The 27,837-nt window shown below is 38.4% G+C and overlaps 1 protein-coding gene across 2 annotated transcripts in view; it reads left to right on the forward strand.

Annotated features, from left to right (window-relative positions):
- BTRC (beta-transducin repeat containing E3 ubiquitin protein ligase) overlaps positions 1 to 27,837 on the forward strand; it is a 181,997-nt gene that overhangs the window by 133,456 nt on the left and 20,704 nt on the right. For both annotated transcript variants that reach the window (XM_047073328.1, XM_047073329.1), the window contains exons 4-7: positions 16,781 to 17,012; positions 20,503 to 20,689; positions 26,595 to 26,691; positions 27,565 to 27,702. In XM_047073328.1, coding sequence (XP_046929284.1) covers positions 16,781 to 17,012; positions 20,503 to 20,689; positions 26,595 to 26,691; positions 27,565 to 27,702 — 654 coding nt within the window. The remainder of the gene's footprint in view (positions 1 to 16,780; positions 17,013 to 20,502; positions 20,690 to 26,594; positions 26,692 to 27,564; positions 27,703 to 27,837) is intronic.

Consider the following 27,837-nt stretch of genomic DNA (forward strand, 5'->3'; position numbering starts at 1 on the left):
GGTGGAAGTTTGTCCTATTCGGCGGGGGGGGGGGGGGGGGGGGGGGGTGTGATCCTCAAAATTAAATCTTTCCTCAGAAATACCAAAATCTACAGTCTCTGTCTGGCCCATGAAATCCCATAAAAATAGTGCCCCTGTGAGGGAAGTATAAATAAACTTCAAACAGAATCAAATGGTAATAGTTTTTCTGCCAGTTTTTGAGAGAGAGGAGAGTGAGTGCTGATAACAGAATTTCATTCTGGTTTCAGCTCTAGCTCTGCCTTTGCTAGTCACTAACACAAAGTATAAAGTCTGAAGGAAGCAGGGTGCCTGGGTGGCTCAGTTGGTTGAGCGTCTGACTTCGGCTCAGGTCATGATCTCACAGTTCGTGGGTTCAAGCCCTGCGTCAGGCTCTGTGCTGGCAGCTCAGAGCCTGGATCTTGCTTAGGATTCTGTGTCTCCCTCTCTCCCTGCCCCTCCCCTACTTGCTTGCTCTCTCTCTCTCTCAAAAATGAATAAACGTTAAACAAAAAAAATTTTTTTTAAGTCTGAAGGAGGCAAAATGTACTCTGTACACAGGATGTTAGCTCTTTGATAGAAACAAGGTGGATTTTAGAAATTGGAGTAATGCATTGAGAGTCTTGTTACCATGCTAATAATTTCCTTATTGTTCTTTCCTCACTAAATTGGAGTGTTACAGGAATGTTTTGGCAATTGCTCTGAAAGATTGAAAATGAAATAAAAAATCAGTGCACATGCCTTTTTTCCATATTGTAAAACATATTTAGAAGTCTTCCTTTTGCTCTTTTCTTTCTCTCCAACTGTTAAGCTTAATGGAAACATCAACCTAGTGTCAATCATAATTCCTTTTGGAACTTAAGTTTGACTATGATTTTTAGATTTTTACATAGTTTATTACATGAAAACTTCGAAACAAATCTTAGAAAACAATGGATTAAAGATTGCCAAGTTAGAGTACTTACGGACAAAGCATCAATGTAATGATAGTAGCATCCTTGTTTAGTGAGAGAAGGGGACTCCATATATGCTTTACTGCTATAATCCCAAAAAGCAATATCTGCTCTTGCTAGAAGTTTGGATTAAAAATTCAGTTTACCAAATATTTTTGAGCTGCTGTTACATAAAGTGCTTATGTCATCATCTCTATCCTTCAGAGTTTAAAATCTAGTGTGAAAGTGAAGATTTCTAGACATAAAATTATTATAAAAGCAAAGAAGCTTGTATTTAATAAAGCATTAAGCTAATACAATCAGCAACTAAGTTTATTACAGTTCTCTCTAGTTAAAACCAGCTAATACCCTTACTATGTGCCAGGTACTCTTCTAAATGTCTTTACATTGTATTATTTTATTTTTAATCCTAACATTAACCTTACCTCTAGGTGATTACTGTAAGAATCACCCTTTTATAGATGAAATTGAGGCACAGATAGGTTAAGTAATTTATCCAAGATCACACATTGAGTAAGTGGTAGAGCTGGGATAGAATCAGTGCCAAATTATGGGATCATTTTTTGTGATATTCCATTACAGAAACATAAATTCCTTCACAATGACATTTGAACTAGCTTCAGTGTGGCACTTGTGGTCATGGTGCTTATGAGAACCACTTTTGAAAGCTGTAGAAAAGGTATTTATCCATCTGTACAAAGCGGTCCTGATCTTTAACATTTAGTCTTAGTCATTGACCTGGAGTTTTATTGTCATTAAAAAGTGGAAGGGCCAAAGTTTCATTTTAGAAAAAAACTGTTCACTTTACATAACAACTGCATTTTGAAATTTAGTCTGAACTTCTGTGAATCTGAACAAGTTATTTTGATCACCTCTGCTAAAAAAACAGATGCTGCATCCAAACTAAGGTTCTCCTGGATAAATTAAGAAAACAATTACCCAAGTATTCCAGAGAGAAATGTCTTTAGTCCCTTGATGCTCCAAGGGTTATTAAAGTTTTACCTGCAGATAACCAAGACTTCAGAAGTTACAAGTCATTTACTTCATTCACTGCAGCTAAGAGAGGCCTGTGCTGCCGCCTCATAGGATTATTTCTTGCTGCATTTAACATGCATTAACAAGCATTTGGAAAGAGTTGAATTTCTTCTGGAAAGTTGAGTTGGCTTCTTAAGATCCTATTCCAAAAAACGTTGTATTTTCCTAATCCAGGTTTTAGATATACCTTCTCAAAAGCGTTCTTCAGGAGCAAGTTTTACCAAATCATGGAGACCTTTTTATTGGACACAAAAATGTAAGGATTAGAGCACAAAGAGGAGGGGGGGTAGTTTTTTTCTTTCTTTATTTAAAACTGACTGTATTTCTCCCATGTACTTTTAATTGTGCTTTAAGTGGGTGTCTGTTTTCCTTTGGCAGCCAATGCCCCCGTCCTTCCCTGTTATTTATGGTAGAATGTAAACTTTCTGCTGCTAAAATAAAGGGAGGATGTGAGGGGGAAGTTGGAGAGAAGACTCTTAGTTTAAACTTTCTCCATCACAGAAATTTTATTTTGGCAATATTAGCATTATTTAACATCCCGATGAGCAACCTCTATCTGAGGAAGTTTACAGAAAGAGCAACCAGATTCCAGACAATTAAACTTTATTACTCTGCCTGAAACATTAAGTAGTGGTTTCAGAAAATGGTTTTTCATCTCCTCTCCTTCTTGATGTTTATTGTTTACTGTGTGGGAGAGGACCTGTTTGTCCAACGAGCATATTGAAGGTGAGCTTGGTAATGCTGGGTCCCTATTGCATTTGTTCTTGTCCCCCTCATCTCTCTCCACCTCACCCCTACTCTACTTACCCCCCCCACCCCTAATCTCTTCTGTGCCTTATCTTTCTCTCCCTTCCCATCTCCCCCTACCCCTGCTTATCTCTCCTCACTCTTTTCAGGTCTCTCACCTACCCCCTCTCAAGTGCCCCCTGTCTCTCCCCTGCCCGCAGACACTTTGGTCATTCCTCTCCCTTTTCTCTTCTCCTCCCTCTTCCCCTTGTCTTTCTCTCTCCTCTCCTTCCCCCTCTTCATTTGCTCCAACCTTCTCCTCTCCTGTCTCCTTTTCCCTCTTCTTCTTCCTCTTCTCTCTCCTCCTGTCCACAGTCACAGTGATCTGTAATTCCATATCCTCCAGGATCAGATCTTGACTTGTCTGAGGCAAAGGAGAGAAATTTTCCCAGCTCTGATTAATTCGATGTTACAGACAAAAAAATCCTCTAGATGCACAGAAACATCCCCCTCCCCTATACATCAAATAATTGACTAGTATGTATTTTTTAAAGACCAGAAAGATATTTACCCACCAAAATGTGAAAATTATTTATTGATGGTGGAAATTATGGGCAGTTTTTATGTTCTTTGTGCTTCTGTATCTTTCACATTGTCTAAAGTGTATCTATTATAAATGATTTTTTAAAAAAAATTTTTAACATTTATTATTTAGGGACAGAGAGAGAGAGAGAGAGAGAGAGACAGAGCATAAGCATGGGAGGGGCAGAGAGAGGGGGAGACACAGAATCTGAAGCAGGCTCCAGGCTCTGAGCTGTCAGCACAGAGCCTGACATGGGGCTTGAACTCACAAACCACGAGATCATGACCTGAGCTGAAGTTGGATGCTTATCCGACTTGAGCCACCCAAGCACCCCAGTGTTTTTTAAAAAACAAATTAGTCTTTCTCTGCTTGACCCCACTAGGTCCTTATTTATTGAAAATTAAAACAAAACAAAATGGAAGAATCAGATTTGACCCTCTAGCGAGTATGAATCTGGTTTGTTTTTTGATGTTTAGTTTTCCAAATTCTTTTAACTTTCAAAATGGTGGCCCTTTGGACTACAGCAGGAAGCTTTCAGCTATTGGCACTATCATAGCACACAATGGATGTTAAATATAGTCTTACAAGTTAGGCTCAAACTCTAAGTCCTATAAGACCTTTCTTCCTTTCTCTGCCTCCCCAAAATTTAGTTCCTATTTTGTTTTTTTCTTAATCTTCTGTACTCTGAGGGTGGTCAATGTGACAGACTTGGCAATTTGTACATAGATTTGTTTTCAGCCCTGTTATCAGTCTTGGGGGATAGAGGGAACTGGCATTGGTGAACAGCCATTCTATTATTGTTACACCTCATTATTGTACCTTCTTTATTGCCCTTGGTACTGTTGGTTATAAAAGGCATAAAATTCATGTTATACTAGGCTGTGATACCAACTCTGTTGCAGTTAAATGTTAAAATTCCAAGTACAGATTCAAGTTTGACCAAAAAAACTTCCAAACTATGTCCTTCTCGCTAGCTAGCTTAGGTGTAGAAGGTGAGTGTTAAGATTAGATGAAGTGAGTGTTCGAGACAAAGTTATCCCTTTCCTACCTATAGTGTGATCATTTAAGAAAGGGTTAAATGGTATAGTTAGTGAATGGTTTTCTAGCTGCAGGGGTTTTTGAAAAGAGATCAAGGAATTATACAGTTAATTGAATTCTTCAGGCGAGGACTTATGGTCATTGAAAAAATGTGAGTGAGCAAAATTCTCTTGCTTTGCTCCTAGATATAGTTCATATAGTGCCTTAGAATTCCTGAATTCTTTTTTTTTTTAAGGATTTCATGCCTATTTATGCAGGTTGGACATTTTATACGATAAACATGACATTTTAAAAGAATTTACACAGTGTATTTGTTCCCTTGCCTTGCCTTTCTCCTTGTTTGTGTTTCTTATTTCCTCACTTCTCCAAGTCTGCATTATTGGTGCTTTTTCCCATTTTCCCCCATCTTGTGAGCAAAGTTTTAACAGTACGTAGAAAGTTAACTGCCTGGAGTCTTTTAAATATAAGTAACACGCAACCAGTAATAAGCTGTCGGTTGTTTTTTTGCTGCCTGCAAAGAAACATAAACACAGCGCTCATTTCTGGCAGGTTTTTACTGTCAGAGTTTCTCCTATTATATTTATCTTACAATTTGCCAGGGGGTGAAGTTATTAAGTTTTAGCAGCAGCCATCGATCAAGTTCACAAGTTAACACGATAAAGGCTCTGTGCCGCTCCGATCCGGGGAAATGATGATCCTCACTCGGTAATTAACTAAATGAGAAAGTTAAATCTTACTTGAGAGCTGGGAGAGATGAAAGAGAGGTGTTTGTCAGTTTCTCAGTGGAAATTAGAAGCAGTTTTCTGCAATTCCCTAAGCTGCTGCTCTGTCATATTTTACATAAGCTCTGGGAAAACGTCTTGTAATTAGTGCTGTCATGGAGGATTTTTTTTTTGCTGAAGGATGTTGGAATAATTCATTAGATTATCAAGAAAGGCTTGTGTCCTGAAATGATTAGCACAGTGAAATTTAAACCATTAACGATAACAAGTTTAGAGCTTGCTGCAGTGCAGAGGCACCCGGGGTATGTCTGTGCCTATTTCAATCATTTCTTATAATTAAACATTATGTCCTTTTCTTCCCCCCATCACTAAGACCCATCCAAAAATCCTTTTAAGGTGGCACTGCCTACATCAGTGGGTTTACCAGCCTTGGAGGTGTGTGTAGTTAGTAGCTATAATAATGCAGCAGTAAATTAAACTGCTGTGAGTTTCTTGGTTTAGAACAAAAGAACCTATTGCCCTGGAAGCTATGAAGTTGCATGAGGGAACCCACTGCAGAAACAAGAGCCCTGGTTTTGAAACCTAACAATGCTAAGTGACTATCTGATCTCTTTAACTACCCTGGAAACCTGGAAATAATCAAAAATAGCTTTGTTTTGATTTTGGTGAATTTTTTATATGGCTTTTCCTATAATTAGTAAATAGAAAATTGGCAGGTGTCCAGTCTATAAATAATCATATGTACTGGGACCTTTGTGAGTTCATTTCTAGTGAGTTTTATTTGAAAGAATTGAAGTGATTGCGAGCTTTTTCTTGTTGGTTATTAGAAACAAGTCAGATTCATAATGTGAACTTTCCTTCTGCTGACAAATCTGCCCCTTCCTGTCTTCCATGTTCACTAATCAGATCTGACATATTTATGAGTTCACCTAATATGTAATCATATTTAGTAGAGACTGTTAAAATATTAATGCAATAATCCCACCGAGACATGTGATGTTTACTTCTGTTGAAATGTATGTCCCATTCTATTTATATGTGGAGCCACCGGTTTCTTTTCATTTGCACTCTCACGCCCCCTCACCCCCACCCCAAGAGAAATGGGACAATAGACTACTTTTTTGGTCACTGAAAGTTATAAAGGTTTTTTAAGAACTGAAAACTAGAATGATAAAATCTATGATCCCACTTTTGAACACTCAGTACCTCTCATTCTGCATGTTCAATTTATGGCCAGATTCTTTCAGTTTCTCTTGAAATCCTCTGTTAAATAAAAGATGCCCCAATGCCAGTGGGCCCTTACCCTTCTGGGTTCCTCTTTTGTTTCTGTCTAGCTCTTTAGGAGCTCTAGAGCTGTTCTGGATCCCCTGCCATCACCGTGTCCCCATCCCTATGTGTGTTTACTTACCTCTTTCAGTCCTAATCAAAATTCAGACGATACCATTTCCTCTTAATTCAACCAAGGCTATGTTGAACTTTTGTAAGAGATATTTTTCCAAAGAAATCAAGGGAAAACAGTAAGAAAAAACTTTAAAGTTATTGCTTTTGGATTCTTATTTAACTAAACCTGGCAACAGCCAATAGAGAGTATAGTATAGACCTTTAAAAAATCCTCCCTCGTCCCTTTTTGGGATGCCTGGGTGGTTCAGTGTGTTGAGCATCCAGCTCTTGATTTCGGCTCAGGTCATGATCTCACAGTTTGGGAGTTTGAGCCCCTCATCAGGCTCTGCATAGACAGTACAGAACCTGCTTGAGAGTCTCTCTCTCTCTCTCTCTCTCTCTCTCTCTCTCTCTCTCCCCCTCTCTCTCCCTCTCTCTCTCCCTCTCTCTCCCTCTCTCCCTCTCTCCCCCTCCTCTTCCTCCTCTCTCTGCCCCTCCCCCACTCACATTCTCTCTCAAACAATTAAAAATTTTTTTTAAAAATTCTCCCTTTTCCCCCTCAGGACTCTTGAATGTTTTACCTTGTTTCTTCTGGCCACAGGATCAAGAACCCTGGTTCTGTCCCCTTCCAGGTTAATATACCAGGTTAAATATTTGAAGGATCAGCCCTATTGAAAAAGTGAGTTACTATTACTGAAGTAAATGTGTATTATACCCCAAATGTACAATTTTCAACAGGTCCTCCTTCCTTTCTTGTGAGGATAAAATACCTTTCTTCCAAGTACTTGCTAATCTGCCTGTTGTAATCTTAGCCATGATCACCTCTTGCCTGGATCATTTTATCAGCCTTCTAGCTGGCCTTCCTCTGTTCATGCACCTTGCTCCTGTTATCCCCTCACCATTCTCTACATGGCAGCTGGTATAAATATTTCTAAAGGATAAATCAGATGCTGTCATATTTGACTACTTCAGAACCACCAGAGGTTCTTCTTTACACTTAGGATAAAATCCAGACTCCTTACTTACAGAAGGCCTAATGTGATATGGCCTCAGGCCACCTCGCTAACTCATTTCCCAATACTTTCCCCAACATTCACTGTGCCCAGCCATACTAGCCTTCTTTCTGTCTTTCACTTGAACACACCTTTGACTTCTTGTTTGGGGGTCTTTTCCCAGATCTTCACAAGACTGACCCTCATTATTCAGCTCTTAGCTCAGATGTTACCTCCTTCTGCATCATTTCATGACCACCTCAGTTACAGTAGACTGTACTATTCCCTCCCTGTTTTATGTTAACAATTATTTCATTTTCTTGACAATATTTATTGGTTTCTGAAATTAACATTTATTATATATTCTCATTCCACTCCTCCCTAGAGAAGATAAACTGTGCCTGTTCACTACAATCTCTCTAGCACTTAGAAAAGTGCCTAGCACAGAATAGTTATTCAATAAATGGTTGTTGGTTGATTGATAACTCTGAAGTCCCAGCCTTAGTCACAGTTCTTGTCCTATCCCTCCTAAGCTATAGCCCTATCCCCAGCACAATCCTTGCCCATTTTATTCTTAGACTCATTCATCATCTTAATCATTAAATCCCTCTTCCTCTACCATGGGTTTCAATGCTAGTCTTTCCTCAGAGCCCTTTTTTTAAAAATCACCTGGTGTTTATCATGGCAAGTGCACTCCTTTTTTTTTTTTTAATTTTTTAAAAATGTGTATTTGTATTTAAAAGAAAGAGAGAGCCTGTGCACACACGCACCAGTGGGGGAAGGGCAGAGAGAAGGGAGGACAGAGGATCTGAGGCAGGCTCCTCACTGACAGCAGAGAGCACAATGAGGGGCTCAGACTCAACGAACCATGAGATCATGACCTGAGCCAAAGTCAGAACCAACTGTGCCACACAGGCACCCCACAGCAAGTGTACTCCTTAATCCCCATTAACTATTTCACACACACCCCCAAAGCCCTTCCTAAGGCCAGAAAGAATCCTTAAATATCATTTGCCTCTTTCTAGTCATAAATATTACTCTTTATCTAGTCCTTGCACCCCCAATTCCCAATGGTGTCCTGTGTCTAAAACGTTTTTCTTTCTCTACTTACCACACCCTTCCTGCGGCTAAAGCAGAGTTTACATGCCAACTGGAAACATCTATCATCTCACCATCAAATTCAGCCAGTCCATGCTGTGTCTTCCAACCTCTACACATTACAATTAGCAAAGTCAGCTCACTCGATATTGCAATGGTTGTGGTTAGGCTGGTTGATGTCTGCAAGTGTATATTTCTCCCTCCTGGCCCAGGCAGCAGCTTCAAAGAAATTCATGGTAATTTTGAAAGTGGTGCTTGTAATATGTTTTCGGGGGGGGAAATGTTAGCTTTAGCCTTTGAGGACTGAGCTGAGGACAGTCATATAAATACTTAAGTCCTTTCATTTATGTGCTTGTCACCTGACAGCTTCTTCCTTTCTTTCTTTTGGAGCTAACTGTTCATTGTAAACAGAAAAGCAGAAGAAGAGATGTGCAGGGGTGGCAGAAAGTTAGTGTCACCATTAAACTGAGGTTGTTTGTCAGCTTTCCTAGACATTTGAACAGCAGTGGTTGAGTCATCAAGCTTTTGTTGGGAAAGCCAAATCAATTCTATTGCCACCAGTAACCATTACCCTTTCTCCCATACACTCTAATATACAACCTTTTGATTTTTTAATAATTGAACCTTTTCACTGTGCCCTTGTGGATTTTCAGAGGTTCTCAAATTGAAATTTTGCTACTTTTGCTTTAGCCATTAGTAGAAAAATCTGTATGGGAGAATGATAGAGGGAAAAGGCTTGATAACAAAGACCTCTGAGCTCTCTACAAATGTAATATCTTCGTTACAGATGAAATTAATATTACAATGACATTTATATTTAGGAATACTCTATCCTTAGAAGTTTCAATTTTATTAAAATTTAATTTACATTCAATAAAATACACCCATTTTAAGTACACAAGTTTGATGAATTTTAGCAGAAGTATACATACAGCTGTGTAACAATCAAGCTGTAGAACATATTCATTGCCCCACAACCTTCCCTTGTGCCCTTACTCAGTCAACCCCATGCCCACATCCAGCCCCAGTCAATCACTTACCTGTTTTTATCATTATAAATTAGATTAGTTGTTCCTAGAGTTTCATATAAGTAGAGTTGTAAAGTATGAGGTTTTGTGCCTGGCTTCTTTTGTTCAGCATGTTTTTGAGATTCATACATGAGATTTTGTGTATCTGTAGTTCATTCCTTTTATTGCCCAGTACTGTTCCATTTTACAGATATATCTCAGTTTGCTTAACTCTTAATGGACATTGAGATTTTTTTTTTTTAGCTTGGGACTATTATGAAATATGTTTTCATTTTGCAGAGGAGGTAAATGCCTAGAAGTGGGTCATATGATAAATATATATTCAGTTTTATAGAAACTGTGCTGTGTGTTCTAAAGTAGTTGTACCTTTAACCATTACTGCCAGCAAAGTATGAGAGGCTCATTTGCTCCTCATTTTTGCCCATATGTGCTATGATCAGTCTTTTTAATTTTAGCCATTGTCATAATTGTGTAGTAGTATCTCATTGTGATTTTAATTTGCATTTCCCTAGTGACTGATGATTCTGAACATCTTTCCATGGGCTTATTGGCCATCCATGATTCTTTTTTTGTGAAGTGTCTATTCAAATCTTCGGCCCATTAAAAAAAAAAAAGAATTATTTGTTATTATCAAGTTCTAAGAGTTCTTTATATATTCTGAATACAAGTCCTTTGTCAAAAGTGTATATTGCAAATATTTTCTCCCAGTTGGTGATTTGTGTTTTTATTTTGTTAACTGTTTCTTTTAGAAACCAGAAGTTTAAAATTTTGGCACATGCTAATTTATCTATGTTTTCCTTAAGAAATAGTTTGTAGGAGTGCCTGGGTGGCTCAGTCAGTTAAGTGTCTGACTCTTGATTTCGGCTCAGGTCATGATCTCTCGGTTTGTGGGGTTGAGCCATGTCAGGCTCTGCACTGTGTGGAGCCTGCTTGGGATTCTCTGCCCCTCCCCTGCTTGCTTGCTCTCACTCTCGCTTTCTCCCGCCCAAATAAATAAACTTAAAAAAAAAAAAAAAGTTTGTGCTTTTGTGTCCTATGTATGAAATGTTTACCTGTCTGTCTCAAGAGTACCAAGATTTTCTCCTGTTTGCTTCTAGACATTGTCTTAGCTCCTACATATAAATCCAAAATCCATGTAAGTTAACTTTTAGATATGGTTGAAAGTAAAGAACAAAGTCCATTGTCTCTACATGGATATCCAGATGTTTCATCATCATCTTTTGAAAAGTCTATTTTTTCCTTATTAAGTTATCTTGGCACCTTTCTCAAAAATCAACTGGCCATATGTAAGTCTCTTCGTTGAGTCTATATTCTGTTTCATTGATCTACATGCTTGCCCTTACACCAAAGTCACACTATCTTGATTACTATTGCTTTATTTAAGTCTCGAAATTCAGTGGTGTGAATCCTCCATCTTTGTTTCTGTTTTGCAGAATCACTTGGCTGAAGTTTAGGTCCTTTGTGTTTCCATTTAAATTTTAGAGTCACGTTGTCAGTTTGCTTGCTGGGATTTCATTGATATTGCATTGACCCTTATCAATGGATCGATTGGAAAGAATGAACATCTTAACCATATTGAGTCCCATTTGTGAACATAATATATCTCTCCATTTATTTAGGTCTTATAAAATTTCCCTCAGCACCCAGGGCACCTGGGTGGTTCAGTCCATTAAGCATCCAACTTTGGCTCAGGTCATGATCTCACAGCTAATGGGTTCAAGCCCCATATCAGGCTCTGTGCTGACAGCTCAGAGCCTGAAGCCTGCTTTGGATTCTGTGTCTCCCTGTCTGTCCCCTCCCCTGCTTGTGCTCTCTGTGTCTCTCGCATGCAAAAATAAATAAACATTAAATTTTTTTTTTAATTTCCCTCAGCACTGTTTTGTTGCTTTCAGTTTTACAGGTATTAACACATATGTTGTTACGTTTATTCCTAAGTATTATATTTTTTAATGCTACTGTAAATTGTATAGGCAGACAGTTTTATTCATTTATTTATTTTTTATAAATGAAAATATTTTATTTCAACCAACTGAGCCACCCAGGTGTCCCAGGCAAACAGTTTTATTTATTTTTTTTTTTTAATTTTTTTTTTCAACGTTTATTTATTTTTGAGACAGAGAGAGACAGAGCATGAACAAGGGAGGGGGCAGAGAGAGAGGGAGACACAGAATCGGAAACAGGCTCCAGGCTCTGAGCCATCAGCCCAGAGCCCGACGCGGGGCTCGAACTCACGGACCGCGAGATCGTGACCTGGCTAAAGTCGGACGCTTAACCGACTGCGCCACCCTGGCGCCCCCCAGGCAAACAGTTTTAAAAAGTAGTTTTCCAAAAAAAGAAATGAGTATAGTGCTTACCCTTAGCAGGGCTGGCAACCCAAAAAAAGGAGTCAAGGCAGGGCTTATAAGGCTCCTGGTAATCTGTTTCTTGATCTAGGTGCTAGTTACATGGGTGCGTTCACATTCTGGAAATTCATCAAGCTATATATTTAAGATTATGCACATTTTTTAAATTTTATTTTTTTTAAAATTTACATCCAAATTAGCATATAGTGCAACAATGATTTCAGGAGTAGATTCCTTAATGCCTCTTACCCATTTAGCCCATCCCCCCTCCCACAACGCCTCCCGTAAGCCTCTGTTTGTTCTCCATATTTAAGAGTCTTTTATGTTTTGTCCCCCTCCCCGTTTTTATATTATTTTTGTTTCCCTTCCCTTATGTTCATCTGTTTTGTCTCTTAAAGTCCTCATACAAGTGAAGTCATATATTTGTCTTAAGATTATGCACTTTAAAAAAAATTTTTTTTTTAATGTTTATTTCTGAGAGAGAGCACGAGCAGGGGAGGGGCAGAGTGAGGGGGAGACACAGAATCTGAAGCAGGCTCCAGGCTCTTAGCTGTCAGCACAGAGCCCAGTGCAGGGCTTGAACTCATGTACTGTGAGATCATGACCTGAGCAGAAGTTGGATGCCCAACCGAATGAGCCACCCAGGTGCTCCAAAATTATGCACTTTTATGTATATTATACTGTAATGAAAAATTAAAATAGAAAAATACATATTACATAGTGAGAAAGAAATAAGGATTTTCTTTTAAGTTTATATATTTTGAGAGAGAGAAAGCACGAGTGGGGTAGGGACAGAGAGAGAAAGGGAGAGAGAGAATCCCAAGCAGGCTCTGCACTATCAGCATGGAGCCTGACATGGGGATCAAATCTACAAACTGTGAGATCATGACCTGAGCCAAAATCAAGAGTCAGATGCTTAACTGCCTGAGCTCCCCAGGTGCCCCAGAAGTATGTATTTTCAAAAGAAGAGGGAAAGTCCAATTCCAGCAATGTCATAAGTTCATTAGGAGTGTTAATTTATTGAGCACTTTACTGTGTGCCAGGTAGTAAACTAAGCATGCTTTTCTTAGATTATTTTATTTGATCCTCACAAAAACCCAGTGGAATATATTGTGTAATTATCCCCATTGGCAATATGAGGGAAACAAAGACTCAAAAAAAAAAAAAATCAAGTTGTTTATTCCATGACACACAGCTAGTAAATCGTGGAGCTAGAGTTTGAAACCAGGTCTTTGTACTACTGTAGGACCACAACTCTTAAAAAACACAGTGTGGTGTAGAGGTTAAGAGTAAGCAACTCATTCAAAGCAATAATGGGTCTAAGGTGTGTGTGTTCCTACCTCACAAGGAAATACTCTGTTTTGGAAGTTGTGACTAAAATGTAGTCCCAGCTGGAGTAGCCCAGACAGTTGGTACACACATGAACTATCAGTTTATACTTCATTTCTAGTAGCCAAATGTTTTAGGTCCTATTTATGATTGGATCATTGAAAATACAAGGAAGTCCTGGCTGAACTTTAGCTCCTGCAGTGGGATAACCAAATTTGTGAAATCCTTAGGCATTTTTATCTGTTAATAGTCTGATAGCCACTGATCAAAGCATGACTCCCTGTGATTCTAGAAACATCTGGTTTGTTGAAGATTATAAATAGAATCATTTCATTACCATGCCGATTATTGTTCTCTGTTCCTGGCATTTCTGGTCTTTAGCAAGAAAACAATAACCTGGGGTAGCATCCAACTCCAACCCATTTCCACCTTTTAAAAGACAAAAAGACAAATTTATAAAAGATGATGGAGGGGGAGGTTTGGGCTGTTGAGATGAGAAGTGGTGTTGGTGAAGCTTGTACACCCACCTATTAGCTCACTAAATCTTACTCCATATTTCACAAATTTTTCTTTTCTGAAATGCAAACAAATAACCTACCCCAAAATAGCTCTGAAGTCCCCCAAGGCCTGTGTCCAACAAGCTTCTTATTAATCATTTTTAGTCTATATCATAGACCACAGAGGCACTTATGCTAGAAAACACCCAACTCTGTATACCAGAGCCTGCTGCTTACAGGTGTCAGCTCTTTCGTGTAAACAGAATGGCTAATGTCATTCTTGACCATACACTTTGAATTGTGTTTCATGGATCATTTGTAAAGAAACCTGCATGTAGGATTTAACATTTAGAAATTAAGCCAGCCTGTGCCTTGAATAGCAGAAGTTGATTATCCAAATTTGATAGTTTTATAGCACGTTCAATATGTCTAGGCAGGTATGAGCTACATAGTAACATTGGCCTTCCTGCCAAATTGGAATTGCCTCAGGCAAATGTGCTGAAGATCTATCAAAGTACTTTGAAAAGTGTCCTCAGCTTCAAACTTGCATATGATCCTTGTCTTCTTTCTTTTCTCATACCCCATGTCCAGTCTGTCAGCAAGTTCAGTTTGCTTAGCTTTCAAAGTATATGTTGAGTCCCAATTATTTCTCATTACCTCTGCAGCCCTAGTCCAAAAGATTGTTCTCTTCCATGGACTACTTTGAAGTAGTCTTTTAATCAGTCTCCTTATTTCCATTCATGTCCCCTACAGTCTGTTGTTCACATAGCCATGCTCCATTTAAAAGAAGTCAGATCATGTCACTCTAGGGCTTCTAGGTGCTTGTCTATGTGATCTCTCTCTCTGTCTCTCTGTCACTGTCTCTCTCTCTCTCTCTCTCTCTCTCTCTCTCTCTACGTAGCTGCTCATCTTCCTGAGTTCCCTTTCCAGCACGGTAGCCTGAATTTCTTACTGGGTAGCTCAAGACTCTAAGAAGTAAGCAGAAGCTGAATGTCACTTTCTCCACACTTTGTTAGCCAAAGCCCAGATTCAAAGGCTAAGATAAACTCTGCCTTTTGATGGAAGGAACAGCATTCAATGTTCAGGGAGAGATGGAATTGTTTCAGGCCGTCTTGCAGATTGGCTGCTCCCACCTAAATGACCTGGATGAACTGGCTTGAACTACTCCAGCTTACTTCTTGTTCACTTGGTTCAAACCACCTGGGCCTTTTTGGTGTGCCTTAAAAATGCCAGACAGACTGTGCCACCCAGGACCTTTGCCCTCAAATTCCCTTTGCCCTAGGCCATTCTTCCCCCATGTAACAAAATGTCTAATTTCCTCATTTCCTTCATGTCTCAGTTCAGAAGTCATCTCTTTAGGGAAACTATCTCTGACCCCTTAGGCTTAAATAATTATATTAGTTTTTTTGTGTTTTTTTTAATTGCTGCATAACAAACTACCAGGATAAAATAACACCCATTCATTAGCTTACAATTTTCTAGGTCAGAAGTCTGGCATAGCATGGCCACGTCCTCTGTTCAGAGTGTCACAAGGCTGAAATGAAGGTGCTGACCAGGCTGCGTTCTCATCTGGAAGCTCTGGGGGAAAATCCTCTTCTCAGCTCATTGTTGTCAGCAGAATTCAGATCCTTGCCTTTGTAGTATTGAGGTACCCATTTCCTTACTGGCTGTCATCTGGGAGCTCTCTCAACTCCCAGAGGCTGACCACATCCTTTGCCATGTGGTCCCCTTCTTCTTCAGTAACCAATTGGAGAAAGCTCTCGGCTTTTAAAGAACTCATTTGATAGGTCACACCCACTCCAGCAATCTCCCTATCCTAAGGTCAGCTGATTTGGCACCTTAATTAAATCAAAGCAGTGCCTATGTGTTTGTTCGAATAGCTGAGAGAAGATATATATATATATATATATATATATATATATATATATATATATATACATATATATACACACATATATATATATATATATATACACACACACATACATACATACATACATACATACATACATACATACCAAAGGCCCAGAATCTTGGGGGGAGCCGTCTTAGAATTTTACTAGTACAATAATGTATACTTTTTTTTTTTCCTATCCCCTTATTTTTTTTTTTAAGTTTTTAATCTTTTATTTGAGAGAGAGTGAGAGTGAGAGTGGGGGAGAGGGGCAGAGGAAGAGAATCTTGAAACAGGCTCCACACAGAGCATGGAACCCAGTGCAGGGCTCGGTTGCACAACCCTGGGATCATGACCTGAACTGAAATCAAGAGTTGGATACTCAACCAGCTGGTCCACCCAGGCGCCCCATATCCCCTTATTTTTCTTAATAGCACTATGCACATTATATTTTCCAGTATTTGGTTATGTTTTTATCTTGCTGTACATACTACAATATAAGTTCCTGATAACAGACACTGTTATTTTGGTTCAGTGTTGTATTCCTAGCACCTAGGACGGTGTTTGACACATCGTAGATGCTCAGTTGATATTTTCTTAATGAGCTAACTAATTAATAGAAAGACTGTATGGCATGTAAGTTTGATTTCCTTTTTAGAAGGAAAAGGGTAGGTTGAACATATACATGTTATATTTAAGCTTTATTTCCAAGGTACTAGAGTTTCAGATTATTCATTGGCCTTTCTTTGCATAGAAGGTTTCTTATTTGATTAGTAAAAAATAAGTTGTGAGTAAGTAATTCTATAAATGTCCAGTAACTGGTATATACAAAAAAAAGCAAATTAGCTTTTTTGCTTGCTAGTAATAATAACTTAACATGCTTTCAGCTTTCAGTTTTCATCTGTGTATCTCCAAATAATATCTTCCTGTGAACTTTTAGACATGAATGTCTAGTCATCCAACACTATTTCTGATTTACCAACTTACTGTGGTCTTTGTGTGGCTTTCTATGTAATTGCTATTCATAAGCATCCAATTACTAATAGAGTAACAGAGTGAGCTCCATCATATAGACATCATATAGCATGCCAGACCAAAAAATTATATATTTCCCTCATTTTCAGCACTTACTGTTTCATGTTTCTTTTAATCCACCCCTTCTACAGACGAAACTTGCCAATGGCACTTCCAGTATGATTGTGCCCAAGCAACGAAAACTCTCAGCAAGCTATGAGAAGGAAAAGGAGCTGTGTGTCAAATATTTTGAGCAGTGGTCAGAGTCCGATCAAGTGGAATTTGTAGAACATCTTATATCCCAAATGTGTCATTACCAACATGGACACATAAACTCATATCTTAAACCTATGCTGCAGAGGGATTTCATAACTGCTCTGCCAGGTAGGTCTCTGGGTGTTTGTGAGCCATTAATTTGCCTAGAAGATATGTGACAATGGTAAGGAACTAGATCTTCATCTTTCTTTTTAAAAGTCTTTATTGGCTTGATTTTTATAAACTGAGTTCTTTAATGTTACCTTCTTGGGGTATAAATACCCAAAACATCAAACTCTGGAAATAGAGACTCTTCTTTCCCCAGTCTTCTCTGGATCTCCTACCCTTCTAGTCACCCTGTTCTTACCCACTGAGAGGTACAGATAAAATTTTTTGTGAGGTGCTACCTTGATAATGTGTCTTAGCTTCAAGATATGTTAACTTATGTACTTGGATTTGGATTTCTATGGGAATTTGTCAACAGAATAATTTAAATTATGGGACTGAATTTTTAAGTGAGTATTTTGTAAAGAAAGATATCTCAGGAGCCTTGTGACAATAATTTGTAAACACCAGGCTTTGCAACCTCACTGTTCTCAATAACCAAACATTTATCATAAGCTAAATATATGTTTGAACACACACATGCACAAGCTCACACACTTAAAATACATTTTTTGTGGAAGATGATGTGGTGGTTTTACTGAATGCTTGATGGTGATCCTAGGATACTTTGTAGACATCAGTATTTGGAGGAAATGCTATCTCGAGGAAATACAAGGTTGTCCTCTGTGTTAAAAGTTTATTTTAAAAGAACATACAGTATCGGGGTGCCTGAGTGGCTTAGTTGGTTGAGCATCTGACTTCAGTTCAGGTCATGATCTCACAACTCATGAGTTCAAGCCCTGCATTAGGCTCTGTGCTGACGGCTCAGAGCCTGGAGCCTACTTCAGATTCTGTGTCTTCCTCTCTCTTTCTGCCCCTCTCCCATTTGCTCTGTCTCTCTCAAAAATAAATAAAAACATTAAAAAACATTTTTTAAAAAAGCTATAAAAGAACATATAGTACAAAAGATGAGTGAATCTCTAAAATATTATTATATCATGTTTTTATTTTTTTCAATTGTTTCCTGATTATAGAAGTTATAGGAAATTTAGAAAATTCAAAACCATTTAAAATATAAAAATAAAATTTCCCAGAACACCACCATTCAGAGAGAGCTGCTAATATGCTATTAATATTTTGGCATGTAGCCTTACTGTTTTTTCTAGGTGTGTATATTTCCTTCTAAAACGTTTGTAACATTTTTTTCTTACTGTGTTCTCTTAATGTATTTTCCTGAGTGTTCTTTTAAAACGTAATTATTTATGGTATTATATATTCTTTATGGGGGCCAAAACAAGTATTATTTAACCCCTTTTTTTGACACTTAGGTAGTTTAAAATGTTTTTCCTATTGTAAACTTTGCTGTGGTAGACATTCTTATTCACTAGTCTTTTCCTAGGAAGAAGTAACAGAAATATTATTACGAATATTTTCAAGGTTTTTAATACTTGTGCCAAACTGTCCTCTTCAAAAATATGCCAGCCCTCCCCCAAAAGGCATATTACTACTTTGCTTCATCTTGGCCAATTAATTTGTTTTTTCAAAATTGGAATTTAAATCACCCTTTAAAACAAAAGAAATACCTATTTATATCTTAGAAATAACCATTTTAAAACTAAATTTGTATCTATATTTTTTGTTAAATAGAATAGACTTCTGCCCCCTCTTCCCTCACTGGATTTTGTTTTAGCCATAGGCAAACAGTTTTCATTGTGTGAACAATCTGTGTGTACCTCATTACTGTGCTCTCCCCAGTTACTGAGACATGCTACTATCTCAAGCATATACCACTAAGAATTGAGCAGGAGTTGATGAGATCTGTGTATCCTTTGCCTAATCCTGATCCCTGGTGTGTATCTGCTGACCACTTTATAAGATATTAAATCATCAGGCTAATGCTTTATGGCCATTTTAACTTACAAACCTACACCATCTGGCTACATTTAGTAAACCAAACTACTTCAAAAAATGCCTATAATCCATTAATGTAATGGGTTTGTTTAGAGTGTTAGGTGAAATTACTTCCAAAGACTTACTATAGGGATATAGTGAAGATCAGGAACAATTTGATGACAGCCATTAAAAACACAGGAATGAATTTTGGAAACTTCTGATGGCATAGAAAGTTTCAATTTAAAGGTGCAGGAATTGTACCATCACTGTTTTGTTTTTGTTTTTTTGTTTTTTTTCACTAAGAACTAATTATTATATCTTTAATTGGGTTATAGTCATTTTCCTTTAATAAGAATTAAGTGATGGATGCCTCCATCTGCTTATGCTTAAATATGAACATGTGATGCCAGCCAAACAAAATCCATTTAATGCTTTCTTCTCCAAATCTGCTGAAAAATGTGTCTGATATCCATACAATTTTATAATTAGAATAATGTTTAAGCACGTTTGGGTTGTTGCTAACGGTGTCCAACTGTGTCTTTGTGTGATTCAAGGGAAAGGCACAAAATGAAATGTGGTATTCTCTTTCCTTTTGGTTAAGTTTGTGCCTGAGGGAGTCAGAGTATGAAGGAATCCTTCTGCACTATTTAAGTCTTTAGCACACCTCTGATATGTAACCTGAAAAAGAAATAACCGTGAATGTGTTTGTCTCATTTGTGAATTAGAACAATAGCCAAAAACTTTATTCGTGTGATCATCCTGTTTTATAGTATATATTTCTCTGAGGCCTCAGTACAGGTTTGGGTGGTAGAGTATTTTAACTGGGAAGCCCATCCAGTTTAGGAAGCCCAAGATCTACTTCCATTGTTTTCCTCTATACATCCTACAAAATGGTCTCTGAAATTCTAACCAAGTTATTTATTGGTCTGGGATTTTTTTCATCTTTTGGTCAGCTGTCATGTAGGCTTTATAGCAGCAACTACTCTCAAATACAGTTTTTTTAAACATTTGAAATTAAACTCATACTTGAACTTAAACATACCTCTCTGTTTTCCTCTTGGGATGTTCCCATACCAATCTGTATTTCCTTCTTCTCTTCTTTCTGCATGCCCAAAATTCTATAACCCAGCACATTCTGACTTAGTGCCTCTCCCCTAGTACATTTAAAGGATATTTCTTTTACTGAACAGCTTTGGAACTGCAGCAGTAATAGAAACAGAATGAGAAATGGACCTAATATAGAGATTTGGGGGGGTCTGAATCACAGACTTTGAGATGCCATCCATAGAACATCCCCTAGTGCTGAAATCCATATAGATAGATGTGAATTGTTTTCTGGAATCCTTTTTATTTTTAATGTCTTGGGGGGTTTGCTAGTTGTTAGCTCTAACTTCCTTATCTAAAGGAAGATGGAAAATACTGTTCATTTCTGTAACCTTATGGAAAAATTATTGACACTCATTTTACCCAAGTTTCTGTTTGAAAAAGAAACTGGACCACACTAGGGACAATGATATGCTTTCAGAACAGAATAAATGCTGTTCTTTTTTTAAGGACCTTTTGTAAAAAACCATTCACCACCTATGCTTCTCTTCTTTACCTCCTCCCCCAAACCCAACAGCTCGGGGTTTGGATCACATTGCTGAGAACATTCTGTCATACCTGGATGCCAAATCACTATGTGCTGCTGAACTTGTATGTAAGGAATGGTACCGAGTGACATCTGATGGCATGTTATGGAAGAAGCTCATTGAGAGAATGGTCAGGACGGATTCTCTGTGGAGAGGCCTGGCAGAACGAAGAGGATGGTGAGCCTTTTAACTTTCTTACTATCATGGAGCTTCAGGACTTGGCCGTTCAGAGTCATTGGAATAATATTGGGAACCAGAGAGACTGCTTCTCATTGAATATGATGATGTTGCTGGTTTATAGCACAAAATGTAAAATAGTTGTACACGTACTCAACAGTGTTTCTTCTGACCAATCATTCATAAATGACATACTGTGTTAATACTACTTTGCAAAAAATGATTAAAAACCGACTTCATTTACAGCATTCTGTTCTCTGGGCAGAAAGTAGTGTCCTGAAAAAGGGCTGATAGGCAGTTTGTAAATCACACAGAAGCCATCAGATGCCTGAAACAATCCCGAACCAATAAGTATGTTCTCCTTCAGAAGATTTCTTGTCTTTAATCCATGCCTGTGGTGGTTTATCACCTTTGTAATCAAAATTATTTTTACACTCAACTAGAATAAGAACTCTAGGCATGGGAAAGAGTGAAATGTGTCATCTAGTATATTTCACTGTTTCCTCAGAAGACTCATATTTTCTTAAGATTTTACTGCTTAATCCTGAATTCCTTGAGGCATTATATAGTGAGCAGCCTGAGAGACCTCACCAATTTTATTGTTGTTCTTTTAAGATAAAGGTAGCATTTCATTAGAACTTCTGGAAGATGCCTTCTATATGTACTTTCAAAGGATATCTCTAGAATGTCACTGAAAGAAAGTCAGGTGTGAATAATTTCATAAGTAAAATAAAAGTGACATATTAAATATTTTAGTTGAGAGAAATGCACCAGCAGACATATGTGTGCTCAGGGATATCCTGAGCAATTAATTTTATCAATTATATATCTTGGACCATAAAGAGATACAAAACTGTTAAGAAAAGAGGGTCAGCTTTTCTCAGCAATTTTCATTAAAATATAGTTAGCTCATTTTTTTTTCATCTTTGAAATTTATGGCTCCCTTTCTTTTATCTTTTTGGATATTTGAAATTCGTTGATATATAATAAACATATTGACCCCTAAATGTTATATGAAATGCTTCAAGAAATTTCTGTCATTCTGGCTATTAGGAAGACTTTATAATTTCCCTCAAATTCAATTTTAAAGGAAGCAAATGCCAGGCTATTCTTTGGCTATATAGACGTGAATTTATGAAAGCATAGTGTTATTCTTCCCAAATATGTTTTTCTTATTCTCATTTATTTCACTATATAGAAAAATAGAAACCTTTCATAATTTATTTCATACTTTGGAAATAAACTCTTTATAAAAAAACAAATGTGTATATATATACATATATATATATATATATATATATATGTATATATATACACATATATATAGTTGTATGGGATTCAAAATCCATCGTTTTGCTAATAGGCATGCCAGGACCAGCCTTAGATATAGAGCAGTTGCTTACGTGGAAGAGCTTTAGGGCAGCTAGGAATATTCTACTACCCCTCACAGGGAAAAAAGAAGAGAAAAGAAAAAAAGAAAAATTCTCCAGGGTCACCTGGGTGGCTCAGTTGAGTAAGTGCCCATCTCTTCATTTTGGCTCCAGTCATGATCTCACAGTTCATGAGACTGAACCCTGAATTGGGCTCTGTGCTGACAGCACGGAGCCTGCTTGGGATTCTCTCTCTGTCTCTGCCCCTCCGCTGCTCATTCCCTCCCTCCCTCTCTCGCTCTCTCTGTCCCTCCCTCCCTCCCCCTCCCCCAAAATAAATGAATAAACTCTAAAAAAAAAAGTCATTTAGGGGCACTGGGTGGCTCATTTGGTTAAGCAGCCGACTTCGGCTCAGGTCATGATCTCATGGTTCGTGAATTCAGGCTCTGTGCTGACAACTCGGAGCCTGGAGCCTGCTTCAGATTCTGTGTCTCTTTATCTCTCTGCCCCTCCCCCATTTGCGTGCGCTCACTCGTGCTCTCTCTCTCTCTCTCACTCTCTCTCAGAAAATAAATAAAACATTAAAAAAATAAAAATTAAAAAAAACATCATTTAGGGCGCCTGGGTGGCTCAGTCAATTAAACATCCAACTTCGGCTCAGGTCTTGATCTCATGGTTTGTGAGTCCAAGCCCTACATGGGGCTCCATGCTGTCAGTGCAGAGCCTGTTTCGGATCCTTTGTCTCCCTGTCTCTCTCTCCCTCACTGACACTCACTCATGCTCTCTCTCTCAAAAAATAAAATTTTTTTTAATCTTTTAAAAAATGACATTTCAAAAGAAAAACCCAAATTCTCCTCCAAATTGGAACTCATAACCTAAAATCTCTAGGACAGAGATTCACTCCCATAGCAATAAAGGTTTCTTCCCTGTTAAAATATACTTTGTTCCCATTTGTACTGTAAGTAACAGTAAACCTTTATCAGACATTGGGAGTTTACAAACTTTTTTTTTTTTTTACTTTTTAAAAAATATATTTATTTTGAGAGACCACTTGTGTGGAGTGGGGGGGGGGGAAGGGGCCAGAGAGAGAGAATCCCATGCTATCAGCCTAGAACCTGACGAAGGGCTCCATCTCATGAATCATGAGATCACGAGCTGAGCTGAAATCAAGTCAGATGCTTAACCAACTGAGCCACCCAGGTGCCCTTACAAACTCTTTTTTTTGAAGGCAGGAAGAACAAGAAACAGATAAGCAGATTTGGACAGATGCTTGTGAAAATACCAAAGATAAGAGCCTCCACAATTTTACTTGGAGTTGGCAGTAAATAGGAAAATCTGTTATGTTGGTTACAAAGAGAAAAAACAAACAAGATCATTGAAAAGATGGCCTTTTGCCTTTTATATGAAGGGTATATGAAGGTATGGATGAGAAATAATCTAGGATCCAGTATTGATTATCACTCTTTCCCTATCTCCTCAACCACAGGAGCCCATTTCTGTTCTTTTGAGCATCCTTCATAGTTCAGACCATATTCTTTTGTCCCTGGCCACATTTGTCATCTTACCTTGATAGAGCCCCATGAAATTACAAGAATTTGTCCACCCCGTGGAGACTTCCTTTAATATCCCCCTTGACTTTCTCTGACTGCTTGTATTTTTTTTTTTTTGAGAGAGAAGAGAGAGAGAGAGAGAGAGAGAGCATGAGTGGGGGAAGGGCAGAGAGAAAGGGAGACATAGAATCTGAAGCAAGCTTCAGGCTCTGAGCTGTCAGCACAGAGCCCGACACAGGGCTTGAACTCATACTGCAACATCATGAACTGAGTCGAAGTTGAACACCTAACCGATTGAGCTACTCAGGCACCCTTGACTGCTTGTGTCTTTTTAAAACTTTTTTAATGTTTATATTTATTTTTGAGACAGAGAGAGACAGAGCAAGAGCAGGGGAGGGGCAGAGAGAGAGGGAGACACAGAATCCGAAGCAGGCTCCAAGCTCTGAGCTGTCAGCACAGAGCCCGACACAGGGCTTGAACTCAGAAACCGCAAGATCATGACTTGAGCCAAAGTCGGACGTTCAGCCGACCAAGCCACCCAGGCGTCCCAGTGACTGCTTGTATTTTTAAATTTGACTTTCTTCTTGTGTTAGTGTTCTCCCCTACTTTTTAAAAAATTCAATCTATGATCACTTTCTCATCTTCTCTCAGATTGTCTTTCTAAGCCTACTGTGTCAATAAAGTTTTCCTTTCATACCTTTCCCCAGATCCTGGCTTTGACAGTTTCTTCCATTTCCCCCAACCAAAAACAATAAGTAAATATCGTTTTCTAATGAAGCTTTGGGTTTAGCTTCCACTCCACTGTTGTATTTAGATGAATTTGACAGTCTGCCCCTAGGACATGAACTCTGTCTCTTTCTATCTTGAATAATATTGAGTGTACTCTCTGTGCTCAGTAATGGTAACTCTTAAAAGTATAATAAACGACCACTTGGGAAAGTCCATTTTCTTAATCAGCAGATCACATTTTATGATAACATTCTAAATTTAATATTTAGCATTTATCATGTACTTACATTCTCAGAGGTACTAGACATTTCACACAGAAGTGGTCCCTGTTGTCAGAGAGCTTCCATCATAAAAGGTTTTGACTTACAACACAGATACAGACTGAAAAACCAGTTTTCAGCACCTCACCACCCTTTTTTGTAGCACCTTTAATTTGAAGAAATTCAGACACTTTAGCAAGGCATGAAAAATACATTGAGGTAAAAAATGAAATCAGAGGCTTATATGATTTCTCTTTTCTTAGAATGTAGGGATAGTTTCATTACATATGAAGAAAATCCTGGGTGCCTATAGTCAATTGCCAGAGATTAAAAGGAGGGCAGGAATCTCTGAGGAATGGTGGGTACTGGGAGATAATAAAGTAGTAGAGTGTAGGCTCTAAAATCAGACTTAGATTCAAATTCCAGGTCTACTTCCTAGGTGTGTGACCTTGAGCGGGTTACCTAACCTCCCTGGCATTTGATTTGTTTGCTTGCAAAATGAATGTAGTGATTATCACCTCATGAAAGGGTGTTGGAATTGAAATTATTAAGTTATAACTATTAACCAGATTTAGGATCTTTTCACTCAAAATCTGTTGTTTGGTTAGTGTGTTTGCAGAGTAAGATTGTTCTCTTATTGCAGAATAAGAGAAGTGTGCTTGTAACCCAGAATTATTTCACAATGTGTCTTGTTTGCCCTTTATGTTGATGTATCATATTTCTTGCTCCTATTAGCCCCCTTTTATAAACTATTATTTTAGCTTCTCCACTCTAGATTTGCCTTCCTCTATTAACACAGAAGTGAAAGCTACCTTCCTGATAAATTTTCTCAACTAATTTTCAAGGTGTATAATAGGAAGAGGGCAGGGGAGAAGCGCTCCTGGAGACATTGAACAATTAATTATATTGTAATGGAGCTATAGAGGGAGGAGTGGATGACTGGCCCAGAGAAAACATGATTTCTCTGGTGCCAGGATTACACTCTGAGGCATTTCTGCCTATCTCCACTTTGCAAGGCACGGTGCCAGTGAGAACAGCAGTTAGTACACCCATAGTGGGGTTTACTAGCTTCCACACCGTGTTCGGTGGGTTCTTAACTTCAGGATGAGGAATTAAATTTTTTACCCAGCAGGAAGTGATTGCCATTTACTGGTTTTTTTTGTAGCAAAGATCTAGCTTGGGATACGAGTATTCCAGAGATGTGCTGTCATAAGGAAGGAGATGCTAACAAATGTTGCTCACTGGAGTCAAGGAAAGGCAGTAAAATGCATGTATGTATGTGCATAGCCAGGAACCTGGGAAAGAATGTCATGCCTTAGACTTGACAGCACAGTGCTCTTAGGCATTTCTTTTCATCTTCTTCCATACCTGCTGCTGGACACTCCTGTGTTTCCTTTCTTCTCTGTCAAAATGAATTGAATTGCTCCTTTTAAAGCACAGCTACACTGATCACCAGCAGCCTGGGTGCCCGAGCTGCCAACACACCTTACCCCACATAAATGAAGACTAGAAAAAATGATCTCCGTGATAGAGGCATTCCTACTGCCCATGATGCTAGGCTCCACTGATACTGGCACAGCTTTACTTGGTGGCGGGGTGGGGGGAGGGGGGAGGGAATGTGGGGCATGTGCCTAGTTCAGAGTTAGTAGTTACCATCACTAACAAAATTTTCAAAAGCCCAGTGAATCTGCCTGTACAGAGGTCTGATAGACTAGTTGATAAATTCTGATTATACGTATTTGCTTGATGACATTATAGTATTCCTGAAGGCCTGATACTCTGATGGCTACACTACAAGTGGTCATGTTTACAATCAGTGTTGACTGAGCTCCTTAGAACCTAGAAAGTTGGGGCTCCTGAAATCAGGCTTAACTTCACACCTTTCCAGGCTACGGAGATTATATGGAATGGTAACTGTGGCAACACTTTGAAAAAATAAGAAGCTCCTTGTAAATGTTTGATATTGTGATTTTTATTGAAAATATTTGTTTTTTAGGGGACAGTATTTATTCAAAAACAAACCTCCTGATGGGAACACTCCTCCCAACTCCTTTTATAGAGCACTTTATCCTAAAATTATACAAGACATTGAGGTAAGAATCTATTTATATTTGGATATTTGCCAAATACTAGAGAATCATCAGCATTCTTCAATAACAGAATTGTTACAGCAAACCCATTAAGGTTTATTAATGTGGGTTAAAAATCAATTTCTTTTAAGTAAATAGGGTAGGTAAAATATAATAAATTGCCAGGCAAAATTTTTAAAGCTTTTAAAGATTGTTTACTGGTAGATAAGTAGATGAGAGAGAGAAAATGATATCTTCATGCAATAGCACTGAGACTGTTATGATACTCCAATATCTTACGAATTGAGCCTTCCTGGAAGTTCACTGGTAGAAATGGCCACCACATAGGTATGGGGAGCACTGAGCATGTAACCTCATGAAGTGCACAGCTTGCCCTCTGTTGCCCCTTTTCCACCAGGTTTATCATTTAATTGAATGAGTTATATGCAGGAGAGTTCTAGAAAGTAAATCTTTAATAACTTTACAAATGAAAAAATGTTATACAAATTTAAACAGTGGTTTTTAAAAAATTTTTTTTCAACGTTTATTTATTTTTTTGGGACAGAGAGAGACAGAGCATGAACGGGGGAGGGGCAGAGAGAGAGGCAGACACAGAATCGGAAACAGGCTCCAGGCTCTGAGCCATCAGCCCAGAGCCTGACGCGGGGCTCGAACTCACGGATCGTGACCTGGCTGAAGACGGACGCTTAACCGACTGCGCCACCCAGGCGCCCCAAAACAGTGGTTTTTTTAAAACGTATTTTGAGTTTGCCTTAAGTTCTATATAGTTAATAGAGTGAAGCACTGAGCATTTGTCATTGGTTGCCATGAAAGTCAGATAAGGATTTAGTGCTGGTCCTTTCCTAATTACTAACTTTTTATTATTCCTTCTCCTAGACAATAGAATCTAACTGGAGATGTGGAAGACATAGTTTACAGAGAATCCACTGCCGAAGTGAAACAAGCAAAGGAGTTTACTGTTTACAGTATGATGATCAGAAGATAGTAAGCGGCCTTCGAGACAACACAATCAAGGTGAGGTCTGTTCAATAATGGGAAGATGGCTGAAGGAGAAGGGTGTCCACATTAATAAAGCAGTCCCAGCGTCATCTCTAAGTATTATTTCCAGAAGGTAAATGAGAGTTTTAGGTTGTTTCCCATCCTGAAGCC

This window comes from Lynx rufus, unplaced genomic scaffold (genome assembly GCF_022079265.1).
Source record: "Lynx rufus isolate CCGP_SWC_20201006 ecotype Redwood Valley unplaced genomic scaffold, mLynRuf1.p SCAF_11, whole genome shotgun sequence".
Taxonomy (NCBI): Eukaryota; Metazoa; Chordata; class Mammalia; order Carnivora; family Felidae; genus Lynx; species Lynx rufus.